At 53.2% G+C, this 17,970-nt stretch overlaps 1 protein-coding gene across 1 annotated transcript in view; it reads right to left on the bottom strand.

The window, feature by feature from the left end:
• Positions 1-17,970, bottom strand: part of QSOX1 (quiescin sulfhydryl oxidase 1) — a 35,523-nt gene that overhangs the window by 10,025 nt on the left and 7,528 nt on the right. The window contains exons 3-8 of the mRNA XM_047076858.1: positions 9,685-9,730; positions 9,026-9,128; positions 6,180-6,270; positions 3,978-4,123; positions 2,237-2,371; positions 60-189 (exon numbers count right to left, since the gene is read on the bottom strand). Of these exons, the coding sequence (XP_046932814.1) occupies positions 60-189; positions 2,237-2,371; positions 3,978-4,123; positions 6,180-6,270; positions 9,026-9,128; positions 9,685-9,730 (651 nt within the window). The remainder of the gene's footprint in view (positions 1-59; positions 190-2,236; positions 2,372-3,977; positions 4,124-6,179; positions 6,271-9,025; positions 9,129-9,684; positions 9,731-17,970) is intronic.

The following is a 17,970-nucleotide window of genomic DNA, read 5'->3' as shown; positions in this document are numbered from 1 at the left end:
GGGAGGGGGAGCCAGCTACAGAGGGAAGAGAGAGGAAGGGAGACTGGGGCCCTACTCACCTGGGCCAGCACTGCCATGAACTTCTTCAGGGCCACCAGGCGCTGCCCTTCCAGAACAGAGAACTTGCCCACTTCTACCCGCAGGATGTAGTGCAGTGCAGATTCCAGGTCAGCCATGTAGATCTTGGAGCTAAGGACCCAGGAGGAGGCAGAGAGAGAGAGAGGTGTTAGCCATAGGGCAGCGGCTGGGGACGAGTGCCCAGGGCTAAAGAGAGAGAAGGGGACGGCCATCTCTGATGGTCACAGAGTCTTGTGAGTTAGCACCAGGCTCTGCCACTGACCAGCTCTGTGACCCTGAGTATATGACTTAACTTCTCTGAGCCTCAATTCCTCATTTATTATCACAAGTAAATAATAAATTGCTCACGGGTAGGTTGCTAAGAGGATGAAACAAAAGCACAAAGGTAAACCCCTCAGCAACTCCTGGCACAGAGTAGGGGATCCCCCTCTGCAGGCTCAGAGCCAGTCTCACCCATGACTCCTTAAAGGTGCTTTAGTCAGGCTGCTGGTGGAAGGCTGAGCTTCATTCTCTGTTCTGAACAAAGACCCCCAAGGGACAGACAGACCAATAAAAAGCTGGGTCCTCTCGGAAAGACCAAGGGTTTGGCTGCCCACCAAGTCAGGGCACAGCGGGGACTCAGGGGATAGGAGGAGAAGCGGTGTGTGTTTTTATTTTGGGGCTGACATCCTCGTAGCTGCCAGACCTTGGTAGCAGGTGGGGCTCCCTCTCACACCTCTTGGGCTGACCCCAGCCCCAGCGGAAGGGCTTCAGGCTCCATGCTGACCGTTCCCCCCTGCGCCCATCACGCTCACTTGGGGCCTGGGCTTGGGGTTCTGAAGCAAAGGGCTCCTTGTGTGTTGGCCGCTTCTCTACCCCTGCTTCCTGAGGCCTGGGTTCTGGCCTCAGATCTACAGTGAGCTAGCTCTGAGAGGTGGGGCAACTACAATCTACCTCTCTGGGGCCTCAGTGACCTCACCTGTAAAATGGACTGATGGCTCCTGCCGCACCTACCACCTCAGGTTGCAGGGAACCAGCAAGGTCAGCTAACTGGGGTGAGCCTGTGACCACCTGTGCTTCACGCTCGTGGCAGAGTCCCTCTCTGTGCTCCTGGGCCTCAGTACCTCACCATTCCCATGGTCTGCCTCAAGAAATGGCCCGTGACTGAAGGGAGATAATGTATTGGAAGGTGCCCAGCAGTTTGGCACACCAGGCCAGTATGTGTCAGCTATTATAATTTGAATGAATTGAATCACCATAATTTGAATGACCATAACGACCATTCATTCCCACCTCTCAGTCTCTCTTTCCTTCTTACCTGATTTACTAAAAATCTCTCCATTAGTGCTTTCAACCCTTAAAGTCCCTCATGCTGGGATGCAAAATCCTCTGGAAATCAGATGACCTTTCCCCCAGTTGTCTCGTACAGTCCCCTGTACTGTAGATGCAAACCACCTTCCTGATGCAGCTCTGGGCTCCCTGGTCAGCCATTTCCACCTGGTAAACTGCTGGGTGCCCGTGCAAGAGGTTTATAGCCTCATTTGCCCAACAAGCAGGAATTCTACTACAAGAGCAGCTTCCTCATGGTTACAACTGTGCACAAAGATATAGGCTACCTCAAAAGGTAGTGAGCTCCCCAACACCAGAGGCATTCAAATGAGGTCAGTGTCCTCCTAGAATGGAAAGTAAACTCTCTGTGGGAAGGAGCTGCACATCTGGGCATACCTGTGGTACAGTGCCTAGCCTGTAGCAAGTACTCAAAAGTACCTGCGGAAGAAATAGTTGCTTGGGTAGGAAGCTGGTTGGAAGGCCACAGATTATCCTTCTAAGCTGATTCTACTTGTTCTTGAATAGCATTAAGCTCAAGGAATGTGGGCATAGAAAAGTATTCATTCTATCATGAAGGATACAAGTAAATGCTGTTTGGCAGCCGCCACAGTCAGCAGACACAGGGCTGGTCACCAGTTCACTGCTGCTGCTCCCACACATCTGAGACTCTCCTGCATGGCTGGAGGGGGGGCGGTGCCCAAAGGCCAAGGTCAGCCCTCGGGGGTCTGGGACTGGAAAGGCACGTGCTAAGCTCAAGACAAGGAACGGAATGTGGTAGGAGGCAGGAGGTCTATGATCAGAGGTAAGGCTGGGATGAGGGAAGGGCTCAGGGAAGTAGGCGTGGCCTTACCGATCTGCGACCTTCCACACAGTGGGAGCTGCTGTGTGAGCTGTGGTGGGTGCAACCGTGGTCGGGACAGCCTCCCTGGTGGTCCTGGAGAACTTCTGCAGGTACGCGGTGTAGAAGGACCTGGATTCCTTAAGTCTGCGAGGGAAGAAAGCACAGAGGAGAGGCAGTGAGTCTGGAGAAGCAGACCCCAGGGCGAACTCCTGCCTGGAGAGGAGGTAGGTGGCTCACTTGACAGAGATGTTTATTAAGAAATATTTGAATCTGGTTGGGTCTTACCCTCCGCGAGCTCAAAATCAAGGCACCCATGCCTCACTTCGGCCTTTCTATCCACTGCTCATGCAATGGAAAGTTTCGTGGACACCAGTCTGATGTCAAAACCCCATCCGGAAAAGCAGCGGGGCCTGAGAAGGTCTCAACCTGGCCCGGAGAGGCTGTGGGATGGAGCGCACGGAGGAGCAGGTGGGGTCCGCGGGGCTGCTGCTAATTCCGCCGTGGACAGGACGGCTGGGTCTGACTCCCCTCCCCAGAGACCGAGGAAGCTGCCTGCTCACAAGCTGGCTCTGAGATACCAGAGGGGACATGAGTCCCCAAGAAAGTCACTGCAATGTGATACATGGCTTTTCAAAAACAGGTAGTAATGACAACAACAAAAACGCTACAATCCTCAAATCCTTCTACAATCCTTTCGACTTCTTTCCCTCTTCTGACAGAGTCCTTGAGGGCAGGCGACACCTCTCGGTCACGGCCACCTGGAGGGAGGGTGTGAAGACCAGCCACAGCATGACGGGACACCCCAGGGGAGCTGGCATCAGGAAGCCCTGCTTCCCACTCTGCCGTCCCAGCCCGATGTTTATCGATGAACAGATGGCTCCGGAGCAGCGTCGTCACAAACAATTTTCCCCTCCACCAGCTCCAAGTAGGGAAACAATGCCTCCTCTCCCCACCAGGACTGGCACTTTCTGTCCCTCCTGTCCCCCTACAGACATCAGGCTTCCCTCCCCCAGGAGAACTCTCTGACAAGGCCTGGCCCGGTGCTGTCTAGCGACTGGGGCCGGCAAGGGCGCGTGGCCGCCCTGCCCAGCCTCCAGGCGGGATGGCACTAATGGGCCCGCAGAGCAGCTCGCTGGGTACCTCCGGCAAGTCTCGAGCTCCCTGGCCCTCGAGTTCCTGCCTGCAGAGCCAGGCTACATCAATCATCTACCCAGGGAGGGCATCGAGGCACCATCTGGCGCCATTTAACGGGCCATTCAGCAGCAGGAGCCTGACAGAGGGCCACGGCTGGCCTGATTGTTTTCTCTTGGCATTTTGGAACCGGCTATTGTCTAGCTCCTAATGAACTTTTCTGCAATTAGAAAACTAAAGGGAGGGAGGGTCAGGCATATCTGAGAGCTTGCCAGGCCCGCAGCCTGCCAACGAGTCTGTGGACAGAGGAGAATGGGGAGTGGGGCCAGGGCTGCGGTGGCGACGGTGCGGAAGCACGGAGGGCGAGGGCTCCAGGAGCCTGAGGCAGGACTGCCGAGCTGGGGGCCGGGGGCCATGTTCCCGGCACTGCCCACCCCCGCAGGCAGACAGGCTGCTTCTCCTGCACAGGGCGCTCCCTGCCTATCTCGGAGGGAGCTCCTCAGAAGAAGGGCAGGAGAAAGAACTTGTCAGCCCCAGTAAGAGGCCAGCAGCCCCTCCGGGCAGGAAGAAATGAGCACAGGGAGAGAGGAGGGAGGGGACAGAGAGGCACTGCACTCACACGCGGACCCGGGAGGCAGAGCCATTCCGAAACAGCAAGTAGCAAGACGGGAAGTCGGTGACCCCAAACTTGCTCACCACATCACCCTCCGTGTTCAGGACCCTGCGCACCGCGATGCCATGGTGCTGGGACAGGTCTAGAGTCACCTGCAGAGACAGACAGAGAGACGTGTTGGGGGCAGGGTCCAGTCACTGGGCAGAAGGAGCCCTGGGCGGGTGCCTGGTGGCAGCCACGCTCCACCCAGACTCTAAACCTTTCAGAGAGAGGACCAGGGTGCTGAGCGAGACTCATGCCACCAACCGCATCTATGCCACAGGGCACAAGAATCAAGCACTGCCCAGGAGAAGGGGCCTTGGAACTGTGCACACCACACACCTTGAATTTCCTAGAGCAGTCCAATTGAATAGCATTTTCTTTCCAATGAAAGCAATCTGTAGAAGGCATGATAAAATGTGGTTTCATTTTTATTCTTATATTTATAAGGCTTTCTATCTATATTCCGAATCAGAAAACATACTTAGATAGGATTTTAATTTTAGAAAGAAATAAGGGAAAAATAATGTTAGCTAATGTTTACAGAGTAGGTATTATGTGCTGTATATATATTGCTTCATTTAATCTTCAAAATAATACTATGAAACAGGAACTATTGTTAGGAGGCCAAGCCAGTAGGCACAGTATACTATGGCTACCTGGGTGTGCATCCTGGCCCCACTGGCCTAAACCTCCCCCCAACTCAATTTCCTTACTTGCAAAACTGGAGTAACAATTGGATTATTAACAAAATTGGAATCGTAACAGCAACTAGTGCATAGTAGGTACATAAGTGTTCATTAAAAAATAAATGCCTATTGCAAATGAAAAACCTGAGGCTTAGAAGTGAAATCGAGTGTCTAGGTCATACAGTTAGCAAGAGCCCGAATTGGGCAACAAATCCAGTTCAGTTTGGCTACGGAGCCTGGGCTCTTGGTCACTGTGCCTTCCTGCTTTTCAAACTAACCATCCCTGAGCACCTCTGCGTGGACACGGCCCCAGACTCACTCAGTCCACAGGGGTCCCTGCCCCTGGTTTCCCAGGGGGCTAGGGGGTGGGCAGCAGGGAGAAAAGCTGATTCCAATGAACATTTATCAGTCACTTCCTCATGACAGGCATGACCCCAGGCCTGGACTGGGACCCCAGAAGGGTCAGGCAGTCCTTCAGCAAAACTCTGTGCCCCCTCCCCACCTCCCTCTGCTTCCCCTCTTGGGGCTCCGAGGCCTAGAGGCACCCCAGAGCCCTGTCGACTGTGCTTGCTGAGTTTCGGGAGGAAAGCCATTCAGAGTCAACAGTGGTGTTTAATTTCATTCCCACTTTCATGCCTCTTCTACATCCCTGGCCTGCCTTGCACCTTCACCCGTGCCCTGGCCCATCATCCCACCTCTGCACCTGGGAAAAGCTCACCAGTGGTCTAGAGAAGTCTGTGTGCCAGTGGCAGAATGCAGAGCTCTCTGCATCAGGCCAGGGGCATGGATCTTTAAAAGGCACTATTCTGTGCCAGCTACCCACCCAGGTCTGTTACCTAAACTGCCTCATTGGACTGTCCCAGCAATACTCTGAGGAAAGGTAATTATCACTGCTTTATAGATGGAAATGGGGCTCCAGGAAGCTAACTCACTTGATCACAGATCATCACGAAATGGGAAGTCAAACCTGCCTGTTCTGTAACCTGCCTCATCTGGTAAGGGATCTCACTTCCTAATGAGGCACTGCATGAGCTTTGATGTCCCCTCCCCCCACTCAAGTTTTCTACTCCAGTTCTTGGGAGGCGGGGGGGGGGGGGGGGGGGGGGGGGGGGGGGGGGGGGGGAGGCAGGCAGGCTCACAGACCTGGCCTAAAGCCGTACTCCACCAATTCACTGGCCAGGGGATCTTTAACGTGTTACCTGATTATCTACCTTAACTTTGAAGATTAGCGACTATGTGTGCCAGCATTCAATGGACAACAGGTGATATATGTGCGGTTTCAATGAGGGGCATGAAAACAGACATAAAGGTTTCAAATAGAAAGGCCCGGCTCCCACACTTCCCGTGTCCCCCAGCAGGGGTCAGGCCAGTGCTGAGCTAAGAAGTGCATGTGACCGACACCCTAGAATTCCGGGGGACAGCTCTGTCCTTGAACTCACTGGGCTCCTCAGGAGTTGCAGGGACCCTGGGGGCAGCTCACCTCTCTACCCAGATAGGAGCCTGCCTTTTCAAAGATCAGGGCCAGGTATTCTTCATCGTTTCTTGCAAAGAAGCCATCAATCTCCTCCAGCCTGCAAGGGACAACATTGGCAGTGACCATCCACAGCCAGTGACAATAAAGCGGAGCTGCTGGGGACACAGGCGCGGTAGGCACAGCACTGCAGGCACAGCCACACAAACTCCTCCTCTGTTTCCACAGGGGGCTCCATGGCAGTCTCCCCCTGCCAGCCCTCCCCTCCGGGGGAGTAAAGCCAAACCCTCAGTCTCAGAGCATGCTGCCTCTGCTACCTCACACTGGCTCTCCATTGTGCCCACCTTATTGACTTGTTTTTTCAAATGTTTATTTTTGAGAGACAGGAGAGAGAGAGAGAGAGCATGAGAGTGTGCAGGGGAGGGGCAGAGAGAGAGAGAGAGAGAGAGAGAAGCAGGCTCCACACTGTCGGTGCAGAGCCTGATGTGGGGATCGATCCCACAAACTATGAGATTGTGACCTGAGCTCCAATCAAGAGTCGGGTGCCGAACCGACGGAGCCACCCAGGTGCCCCTTGATTTGTTTTTTGATGCTGTCTCTTAAAAATCTGGGGTGATTATGAGGTGGTCTAGGGAGCAGGAAGTGGGTGGGGGAGGGATGCTTTGACACTAGTCGTCTTTATGTTCTGGGTAAGGCCCAGGCTTAGCGAATATGGTTTTTATTTGTCCCCTAAGGACCAGTGTTTAGAACCATTCAGATATGAGACTTGGTCTTGGGGGTGGCAAGTCATTACCAACTGGGAGACCCGCTTTCCCTCCCCTGGAGCAGGCCTGACAAGGGAATTAAAGAACCAGAGTCCAGGGGCGCCTGGGTGGCGCAGTCGGTTAAGCGTCCGACTTCAGCCAGGTCACGATCTCGCGGTCCATGAGTTCGAGCCCCGCATCAGGCTCTGGGCTGATGGCTCGGAGCCTGGAGCCTGTTTCCGATTCTGTGTTTCCCTCTCTCTCTGCCCCTCCCCCGTTCATGCTCTGTCTCTCTCTGTCCCAAAAATAAATAAACATTGAAAAAAAAATTAAAAAAAAAAAAAAAAGAACCAGAGTCCTGGGTGCAGGAGACCTTAGAAGCCATCTAACCCAACCTCCTTATTTTAATTTGAAGAGACTGAGACCCAGAACAAAGGCAGAAATTAGTAAGAAGGTAAATGTTATGATCACCTCAAATCAGAGAATTAAGCTCCAAACGGTTTTACAAACTCAAAGTTTCAGCGGAAAATAACTGCACAAAAATGATCTGTTTCCTCATTCCAATTAAAGACGGCACATTGTCACACATGCTTAAGAGGCCAACACGTAAGAGGGCACTGGGAGACTGCATCTTTTTATCCCTAACCTGATGGCCTATTTCCCTCTACTGGATCCAATGACACATGTGGCATGATCACATCCAAATGGAACACACAAAATGGGGCCAACGCTGGAGCCCAGCCCAGTGACAATACAAAAGGATGTGCTAGAGAGGTGGGGGCTAGAGTGTACTCCAACGGGGGAATGAAAAGAGGAGCTGTGGACTCTGACAGCCTCTCAGACCCCTTTGCCAGACCTCCCTTCGGCTGGCAGAAGAGTAACATGGCGGCCAACAGCCCCCAGCCCATCCATTCCCACTCAGACTTCTGGAAGAGGCAGCTCACCTTTCATCACACATCTCTGCCTCCTTCCTAAAGCTCTTTAGAAGGGCCACTTTGAGGGAGTTGGCAGGTGTGTCTGATTTGCTGCTTTTGAGATCCCTTGGGACTGAAAATGCACCATGAGGGATGTGTGTGCCTAAGACAGACAGACACGGTCACTGGGAAATGTAAGTAAGGAACAGGCTGGCTGGCTGTTTCCTGGAGAGATGGAATCACGCTGTGCAGCCCCAAACCACACCTGACTAATGCTGGGTCCAGGATCTCTGTGGGGCCCTCCGGGAGGATGGACAATTGGGGAAGATTATAAAAAGTCACCGTGGGTTGACTGACGCTTAGAAGCACAATCTCTTGGCAGGGCTATGGCTTTGAAGAACATCATTAAATCAATGTGGAGGGCCTGGAGCACCAGCGCCTGTCTCACGAGGCCTTCTCAGCCCCTGGAACCTTCATTGTGCTCTAAGGCTGGGCTCCCTCCAGCAGTGCCTGCTGGTATTTGGATTTGTTCCTTCTTGGCAGGAGTCCCTGAGGTGGGCACTATCCGGTCTCAAGAGCTTATCTGGGAGGGCGGGACCCAGTGTCCTCAATTTACCCTCTGTGGGAGAGCTAAAGCAATACACTGTGTACCTGCCTCTCCTAGAACAGACAATCCTGGAAGCCTGCCTGGCAGGCAGATAAGGGCCACCAGCCACCATGCCTGATGCTCTGTGGCACAACAGTCACACGCCCCACCCCCCAGTCACAGCTGCTGCTCAGAAAGACAACCACTTTCCTTTTACAGGAAGGGTTCCCTTTTCCTCTGAGCCTATCTTCTTCCTCCCCCCGCCCACTCTCTCGGTGCCCCCTCCAGGTTAGATCATGTGAAAAGATCACGAGGACAGGTTATGAAAAGCAGCAGCAGGTATGACCTGGAGAACCCCTGCCCATCTCTTCCTTTCTGCCCGGCAAGACAGGCCTTTGCACCTGTCAGCCCCACGAAGCCAGGGCTGCTCGGGGAGGACTCCAGCAACAGGGTACCTTCTACCAGCTGCTCCAGAGTGGCTCTAGCCTACAGAGGTGTGTGCCCCAAAGACACAGGCCTTCATTTCCCCTGCCCAGCTGTCCCCACTACCCTCTTGCTCCCAGGCCTGTGATCCTGGCCCACGCTGCACCAAATCTGCTCCACCCTGAATACCTGGCAGGCTCCAGTGGGGGGCAGGCAGGGGGCCACGTGTCACTATGGGACTCGAGGGCGTCGATGAGCCTCTTCCGCAGCGTCTCCACATCAGCACCAGCCACTGGATGAAGACGGACATTTTGGGGGGGGGGGCATGAGGAGGGAAGGAGAATGAATCCCAGCACCCTTGTCGGCTTCACTGAAACAAAGGGCCCAGGGCACAGGCTAGTTCTGAGAGAAACAGAGCATGGCTCAGTCCTTAGCAGTGGGGGTGGGGTCTTCTTCTGTGGCCCTAAGTTATGCAAGGAGACCCATCTCTTAGGGGACAGGAAAGAGTCCTTCAGACCTGGGACCCATGAGGGTTTTCCCCGGAGGCTAGCTGGTCTGTCCCTCTGGATGCCAACCCCATTTTGACAGGAAGAGTTAGCCTGGATACACTGTGACCCTCCCCTCTTCCCAGGACCCTGAACGAGCCAAACCAGAAGGGTTTCTTCAGCCTCCTTTCCCTGAAGGCATCTTCCAGGCTGGCTGGGAAGGCCACACAAGAAAACACAAACTCCACTTTCACCTGGGAAACTCTTCACCCCGGAGACCCTGCCGGGCTCTCCTCACCTCAGTAGAAACCCAGCAGAAAGAAAAGGAGAAAGACCATGGACAACTGGACCCAGGACACCTACCTGGCAGTGCTGTTCCTGAGCCGTTCTTGGTGAAGGCCTTAAAGAACTGGAAGCAAACACACAGGCGAGAGTCAGTAACACACGGAGCTAAGACCACAACAGCGGTGCCAGATGGATCCGTGTCTAAGACCCTCTACTTACTCAAGGGGGTTAATTTGGGAAAATTACTTAACTTCTGTGAGCCTCAGTTTCCTCATCTGTAAAGGAGAACAAGACGGTTTCTGCCCCTGGGGCTGGACACGGATTCCTGTCTTCCCCGTCTCCGTACCCAATCCCTACCCCCACAGCTCTGATGCACCCAGGGACGCACAGTACTAGAGGCAGACGGTCTCCCTAAGCACCGGCACTCAGCACACCGTGACTGGAAAATATCCGCTGCATGGATGAAAGGATGAGGCAAACCCAACCGAGAAAACAAAGTCACGTCATACTTCCCCCAGAAAATGTAAGCGACCCTCTGAGGCAGTCTGTCCTTAGAGGCTGGTGTCTGTCTGTCCACTGAGAACTCCCAGCCTGGCACAGCAGATACTCCACGAGGGGAGGGGTCTCCAGTTCAGGTCCTGTTGAAGGGTGGGCCCAAGCCCCTGAAGAAACAAGTCTTGTTACAGACAGGCCAATTTAATTCACCACTTCGTCCTCTTTTCCCATTTACGCGAATGACACTCCAGCCTCAGTGTGCAGCGAGAATGACCTCCTTGGACAAGAGGACAGAGACAACAGAGGACAATTCCTCAGGATGTGGGCCTCTGTGTAAGTGGCAAGACCGCTGGCAGGGCTCTGGCCTGTGCTCTCCTGGGCTCAGGAGGGAACAAAGTTCAGTTGTCTTGACAGACAGACAGCTACCTAAAGGCCTGTGAGAGAGTCTGCTGGCCAGGAAGAGGCCTCTTCCTGAGGTCCTCCGGGGCCACCTGTAGCTTCCTTTGGGCCTCTGCCTGCAACAGTACGGCCATCCGACCTTATTCCAAGCTGGTGGTTGAGTACGGGCCCTGCGGTCTACCAGACCTGGATTCTGCTACTCTTGCTGTGTGACCTTGGGCGATCCATTAGCCCCCCTCTCCCTTCTCATCTTTAAGATGAAATGACACCATCCACCTTGAAGATTTGCTGTGAGGAGTCAAAGATAACATATCTAAGTGCTTGTGTCTGATGCATACAGTAAGGAACCAATAAATGTTAACTGCATGATTATTACCGTCCCCTTCCCTTGTTCCACCTCTTAAACACTAGGAAACACTGACCAGCTAGCATTTGTTTATTCCAGCCATTTGTAGGCGGAAAACTAACAGGCCACCTGCCCACCCTCCCACACGAGGAACCACAAAGATGCAAAGAAGCCACCCACCTCTTCCCATCTACAACCTTCTCCTGTTCCCTCTGACCTCACCTGGCTCCTAACTCCTGCTAACTGCTTTATCCTCTTCCTTTCTAGACCATTAATATGAACTTTTATTCTAGGTGAAAACCATCCACAGATACACGCCACATATATTTTTTTTATTTTTCATTTTTAAATGTTTATTTTTGAGAGAGAGAGACAGACAGACAGAGAGACAGACTGTGAGTGGGGAAAAGGAAGACAGAGAGGGAGACAGAGAATCCGAAGCAGGCTCCAGGCTCTGAGCTGTCAGCACAGGGCCTGATGCGGGGCTTGAACTCATGAAATGTGAGATCATGACCTGAGCCAAAGTTGGGCGCTTAACCGACTGGGCCACCCAGGCGCCCTGCCACATATATGTATGATAATGTTCTTTGCAGTTATTGAACAAATTCTGAGTGAAATTATACGTTATCCTAACACTTGTAAGAACAATCACAAAGTTCCTGAATTGCGATGGGATCGAGTAGAGAAAGCATGTTAAGGCATTTATGGACCGTCACTTTTACGGGTGTTATTTTCAGTCATGAGAAGCAGCGTGGCAACTTGTCTTCATCAACCACCAGGTCACCCAGGTCTGAGCAGGTGCTTTATTAAAAGGGGCTGGCATGTTACCTCCATCAAAAGGCACTCTCCCTGGACCCCAGCGGAGCCTTCTAAAGGCCCCGGCCATGGGCAGCAGGGAGTGAGACAGGAGCCCCAGCAAGACTGACCCAGGGGAATGCAGGGACCCAAGACACACCCCCAGGAAGACCTCCCACGTCCCTCCACGTGCCCCTGTGCTACTACACAGCCTTCTCTTCTGTCCTCAGATGCCCATCTACCTTCCAGAACAATGTCGCCACTGGGGCTCCAGCTCCCAACTTCATGCTCTTAGGAACTTTTTCCGATCAATTCATCTCTTTCCCCTTTTCTGCCAGCAACTTCCCTAAGCCTACAAATAGCCTCCAATCCTCCTAATTTTTCTTTTAAAAAAGGGCAGGAAGGGAAGTGGGATGAGAATAGAGAGATGCCCTCCTTCCTCCTCCAGTTACTGCATTTCCCGTTTTCCTAGCACTGCCAAATTTCCCAAAGCAGGGTCCGCTCTCCCTCTCTGGCTGCCCCCTCACTTCACTCCCATGCTGTGGCCTGTGGCCTGTGGCCTCACTGCTCAGCTGACCCCTTTGGCCAATCCAAGGACCTCTCCGGCGCCTCCTTGCTTCCTCTGCAGTGTCTGCTTTGCCCCCATGGCCAGGTTTTGCCATTTTTTTGTACCATATATTCCTGACATTCTCCTCGTTGGCCTTCACATTGCCATCTCCCTTGGTTTGCCTGACACCGACCAGGCCTTCTTCGCCACTTTCACAGCCTTCCCTTCACCCTTGTCCTAGCCTCGCCCTGGACTCCTCTCTCGTGTCCCCTGCCCCCACCATCTCCTGTACCCAGTCTCCAGCCATGCATCAGCTCTTGACACTCTTCTGTTTAAAAAGCCCTGGGAGGGGCGCCTGGGTGGCGCAGTCGGTTGAGCGTCCGACTTCAGCCAGGTCACGATCTCGCGGTCCGTGAGTTCGAGCCCCGCGTCAGGCTCTGGGCTGATGGCTCAGAGCCTGGAGCCTGTTTCCGATTCTGTGTCTCCCTCTCTCTCTGCCCCTCCCCCGTTCATGCTCTGTCTCTCTCTGTCCCAAAAATAAATAAACGTTGAAAAAAAAATTAAAAAAATAATAATAATATAAATAAATAAATAAATAAATAAATAGCCCTGGGAAAGGGGCACCTGGGTGGCTCAGTCTGTTAAGCGTCCGACTTCAGCTCAGGTCATGATCTCATGGTTTGTGAGTTCGAGCCCCGCATCGGGCTCTGTGCTGACAGCGCAGAGCCTGGAGCCTGCTTCAGATTCTGTGTCTCCCTCTCTCTCTGCCCCTTGCCTGCTCACACCCTGTCCCTCAAAAATAAACAAACATTAAAAAAAATTTTTTTTTATAAAAAGCCCTGGGAGGCATCGTCAAAAACAAGGAGGTTAATCCATGCTTTTGGACAAAGGAGCAAATGAATGAGTGAATAAGCCTACTGTTTGCCTCCCTTGCCAATGTCATCTACTTGGTCTAAATGATTTGCAATCTGAACCCTCTGTCCAGGTCCTCACCTGTCCTAGACTTCCGTTTCCTCCTGGTGCCCTCCACCCAGGTGCTACCCCTCCCCCAACTCTCTAAGTCACCCCTCCCCCAACTTGTTTCTCCATTTATGTTGCTTATTTCACCCCATGCTCATCCTTCTCCCCCCATTATCCAGACCAGCACCTCGTCCTCCCCCTAACCCCATCAGCCAGTCAGTGGACAAGTTCCGTGAATGTGACCTTTGTGATTCTTCACCAGTCGTCTGGGCCAGTTGCCCTTGTCCAGACCAGGGCTTACCACCTATTTCCTGGCCTAATGCAACAGTTGTCACCTGTCCCTCTGTGAGCTCAGACATTTTCATCCACTCAATTTTTGCATTCTCCAACTCTGTTCCTCGTTGCCCCTTTGCTTAGTGGCACAGTTCCGGTCTGATCATGTCATTCTCCCGCAAATCTCTCCCCTGACTCCCCACTACCAACGAATAATGGCTAAACTCACTGGGTCCGAGGCCTTCTAGGACCTGACCCCAACCTACCCCCGCTGTCCCCCTTCCCTACACTTCAGCTATGACAGGCCTGAAACTGAACTTTCTCTGGACTGTAGAGGACTGTACTCTGGCACCTCTGCAAGCCCCACGGTGAGAACATGGAAGTTCCCAGAAGGCATCTGTTCAGCTGAGCAGAGAACCTCTGCCCTTTGATCATCTTAGATGCTCATGTGAAAATCATATTAAAATCTAGTCAGGGCACATTTTTGTCCTCCTATTAAAATGCATCCTTCTTAAGTCAGCTGTTGGAGGAGGCGTGTGCCCTCCCCAAGGGAAACCACCACAACTCTTGGAAACAGGTAATTAAGATGTCAGCAGTGAGTTTTCTTTTTTCCAGGAGCAGTCGGCACCCGGTCCCTTTCCTCCCGCCACTTCACGCAGGACCCTTCCCCAACTCTGCACCCCTGGAAGACCTCCACATCTCCCCAAAGGCAGGAGACCAAGGGGCAGCAGGTGGGTCTTTACCCATCTGTCAAGAAGCAACACCAATATCAAGAGTAACTGCCTTTCTAGGGGTCAAATAAGGCGGAATGGAAAGCACACTTTCCAGTGGTGACCATCGATAACATTGGATCCAAGCTTTTAAGGCAAGTTTCAAGGAAAATGACCCGGTCTCCAAATATCTTACGGTGGTCCCAGGAGGATCCATATGCCTAACCATTGCTATGTTGGGGCCTGACTGTGGAGGGGGCCACAAGAGAGCAGGTGACTGCTGACTGGGGACTCATATCCTTCTTCCTGAGAGAGCCAGGAGTCCCCCTCCCTGGCACCCCACCCTCTTGCAAGTGCCACATAAGGTAACAGCCCAGCCTCTGTGCCCCTACAGGCTGTCCACACTCCCAGCCTTGAACTCAGGGACCTGCCATTCCTGGGCCCCACCACCGTGCCTCAGCCCTGCCCAGGAGCCTCTGCTCCAGCCAGACCAGTCTTCTCAACATGTCACACGGTTCTGCCCACACAGGGCCTCTGCTCTTACCTCCTCCTCTGCCCGCATTCCTCTTCTCCCAGCCAAAGCCCGCACGTCCTTCAATACCAAGTGGAAGTCCCGTTCTTCCGTGAAACCTCTCTGATGTGTTAGGGAGAGGGCTCAGGGAGCCCAGACGATTCCTCTGGCGTTCACTGCCCACTACCTAGCTGCTGAGCTCTCTGTGTCTCCCCCACAATGGTGAGCACAGCGCAGTGCGCCCGGCAAACATTCACTCAAGGGCTGCTGATGGAAGGACTGCCTTAAATGCAGCGCCCACAGAGGAGCCATCGTGAGCTCCACGGGGTGATTTAGGAAGGAGGCCGGACAATGGGAAGGAAGCCAAGTAACATTTACTGAACTCCACGTGATACTCCACAATGCTGTGGCACTCTCACGTGTAAGACCTCACTTCACGCTCGGCCACAGTCCTATTAGGTGGAGATATTAGCATCCCAGTTTTTACAGACAAGGAAAATGAGGCCTGTTGCTGAGGCACGGTTAAACAACTTTCTGAGTCATAGATAGTAAGCAGTGGAACCAGGATCTGAACCCACGTGAAGTATCTCCTCAGAATCTTGCAAAGGGGAGACTTCCGTCCTCTTCCACCCCAATGCTGATGCTCTCTGTAATCTTGCCCCAGCTGGGCCTCTGGCTACAAGGGGTCCTGATGGAATATCCCCTGACAGCACTACTGTGGCCCGTGGCAGAGCCCCTCCCCACTAGATCCAGCCTCTAGGTCTCCAAGTGCCAGCCAGAACCTGTTGCCAACTAGTCCCTCCCTCCCCCACACCTTTGTTTTCTTCCAGCTGGGCTCCAGCTCCAGTCTGACGGGCACCTGACACAGCCAGCTGGCCCTGCAGGGCCAGATGTTTGCTACACAGGCTGGGCTAGTGGAAGCTGTTTGCTAATGGTGACAAAAGGGGTAGGAGGCAGAAGAAAGGGACAATGATACATGTAAGTGGGGGTGGCCAGACTCTTGTGTGGGTCTGCCTCCATCACACCAGCAACACTCTCCCTTGCCCTGTGCGACAGGAGTTCTCACAGGCCTAGAGGCAGGAGTGTGGACAGGTCCAGCCCCAGGGGGGGCAGCAGACAGGGCATCAGGGCTATCTCTCTGGCCTGCTGGCAGCCAGGCTGACCTCTAGCCTCTGCTCTGCTCTCTAGGGAGTCCAGACACGATGCCCACAGGCACACCAGACTCTGAATGGGCTAGAATTTCTGGAGATCTGGAATTTTCCAAAACTTTGAAGCAGCGTAGTAGTAAGATGGAACATCAGTTTAGCGAATCACAGCTAGGAGTTAAAAAAAATAATAAATGGAACAAAAATAGTAGCATGCACTGCATTTAGGAAGAATAAATACTGTTTTATGAAACTTTTGTTTTAGTGATCACATACAAATCAACTTCTGGATGTCACTGGAAAATGTATATATCTTACTGTAGGTTACAGTAAAAAGGTTTGAAAGCCAGTGCCTTAGAGCAGAGACCCATCGGAAGCTAGAACCACCTGCCCCCCCCCCCAGGGCCAGAGTCCTGACGACAGGACACTGAGTGTCTCTCCCTGCTGAAACTGAACTGCCAGGGCCAGCCAGGCACTGCCCGTGTGAAGGCTGGGAAAGGTCAAGACGACCAGCGTGGGGCCTTCTCTCCCAGCTCCCCTCCCACAGCCAGTGGGCGGTGCAGGAGATGATTAATCTCTTGAGGTATTTGGGCTGCGTGTGCTGCGTGACACAGGCAGGCCAGGCGCTGGGAGCTATGGGGGACCTCCCGACTGCCTGAGCCGCCTCCCTCACACCCACTGAGCCCCAGCCTCTCCCGGGCAGAAACACAAAGCCCCAGGTGCCAGGTCCCACAGAACCCTGCCAGGACGTCCTGACGCGGCCCTGGCACCGATGCCAATCCCTTTCCCAGGGGCTGAGCAGGGGCTGGACCCCTGTGGCCAGTATTCACTGACAGAAGTGTCAGCCTGTGAATGAGGACTCTTCCAGCCACGGTGGTCTTCCCACAGCTTTCCACACTGGGCTGCTTACCCTGGCTCAGCAAAAGGAACAGAGATCCCTGTACAGTAATTCTGAGTATTTTCAGTTACATATTTCAGGACAAGGATAAAGCAGTGGCCCTGCCAGGGAGGTCTTTAACTTGAAAGGGATGACTGACAGGCAATCTCTTTACTGCCACCTCTAAATGATATGGCAGGAGGTGTTGGCTCACCACGCTGTTCCCCAGACAGGCCTAGCCTCAGCTACACCTGGGGTTTAGGCCTGACCCCAAATGGTAACAAGAGTGTAGGAGGGAGCTCGCTGGGGCTGTGGAAACCCTGAACCTAGCAGGATTCCAATGGGTGTGAGGAACAGAAAGGTCACATGGAGGTCGAGCTGGACATTCTTGCTGGAGTCCGGAGCCTTGTTTTCCAGACAAATTCTCTTGGAATCATTAGGCTGAGATATGGCTGGTGGGTCGGCCTGCAACTTGAGGCCCCTGTGTTCAGATATCTTGTTCTAAGGACAATGCTTAGCATTTTAACCTTCAGAGGCCTTTCCTGATTATTCTTAGTGGTTATAGAAGAAATGCTTTTCTAGATGCCATTCTGGTAGAAGGAGGCTTACTATTTATAGCTGGAGGTAGGGAGAGAGATTCTGATTCTTTAAATTGGAAGCAAACTAATTGGATTACAGCCGGGGCTGAGCCCTGGGCACTAAGTATAACGGCACAACCTTGCTGTTCTGGGCTTTCCAGAACCTCCTACTTGAGAGCCTTGGAAGTTGTTCAGATGTTAATTAAGCTGCTGCTGCCCCACAGTGGGCAGGTTGCCAGGCAAGGCCTCACTGGAGAGCTCACGCTACTTTCAGCCAGAGCTGGGGTGACAGAGCCCTCGTGTGCTGGGTGTGATGGCTCCCATGATGGGGACCCCTGCTGCCTGAGGCATCAGCATTTGACCAGGGGGTGAGGCTACCCGGGCAGGTCACTTCTGAGCTACTTGTCTCAAGGCACTTGCCTGATGAGGATGAAGCTTGCTGGTATTTTCTAGAGGATCATCAGGCCCCGAGTCTGATCCTGCCCATGGGTGGGTCAGAGCCTGAATTGGGTTTTACAGTGTTGGATCAGACCTCCAAGGCTGGGAGGTCGGGAGGGAGAGGAATTGGAAAGAGGATCCCTGGGGCTGAGGGTTCTCACCAGCCTAGGCAATAACTACCTCACAGCCTCAAATCAGAGCAGCTGAAATCGGCCCCTCCCCTCCTTATAAAGGGAAGAGGAAACGAACCTCCCAATTCACATCCCTTTCCGCCTCTACGACAGGTGTCT

The sequence above is a fragment of the Lynx rufus genome, unplaced genomic scaffold, assembly GCF_022079265.1.
Source record: "Lynx rufus isolate CCGP_SWC_20201006 ecotype Redwood Valley unplaced genomic scaffold, mLynRuf1.p SCAF_15, whole genome shotgun sequence".
Taxonomy (NCBI): Eukaryota; Metazoa; Chordata; class Mammalia; order Carnivora; family Felidae; genus Lynx; species Lynx rufus.
The sequence above is the reverse complement of the archived record's forward strand: the minus strand, read 5'-3'. Positions and strand labels throughout refer to the sequence as shown.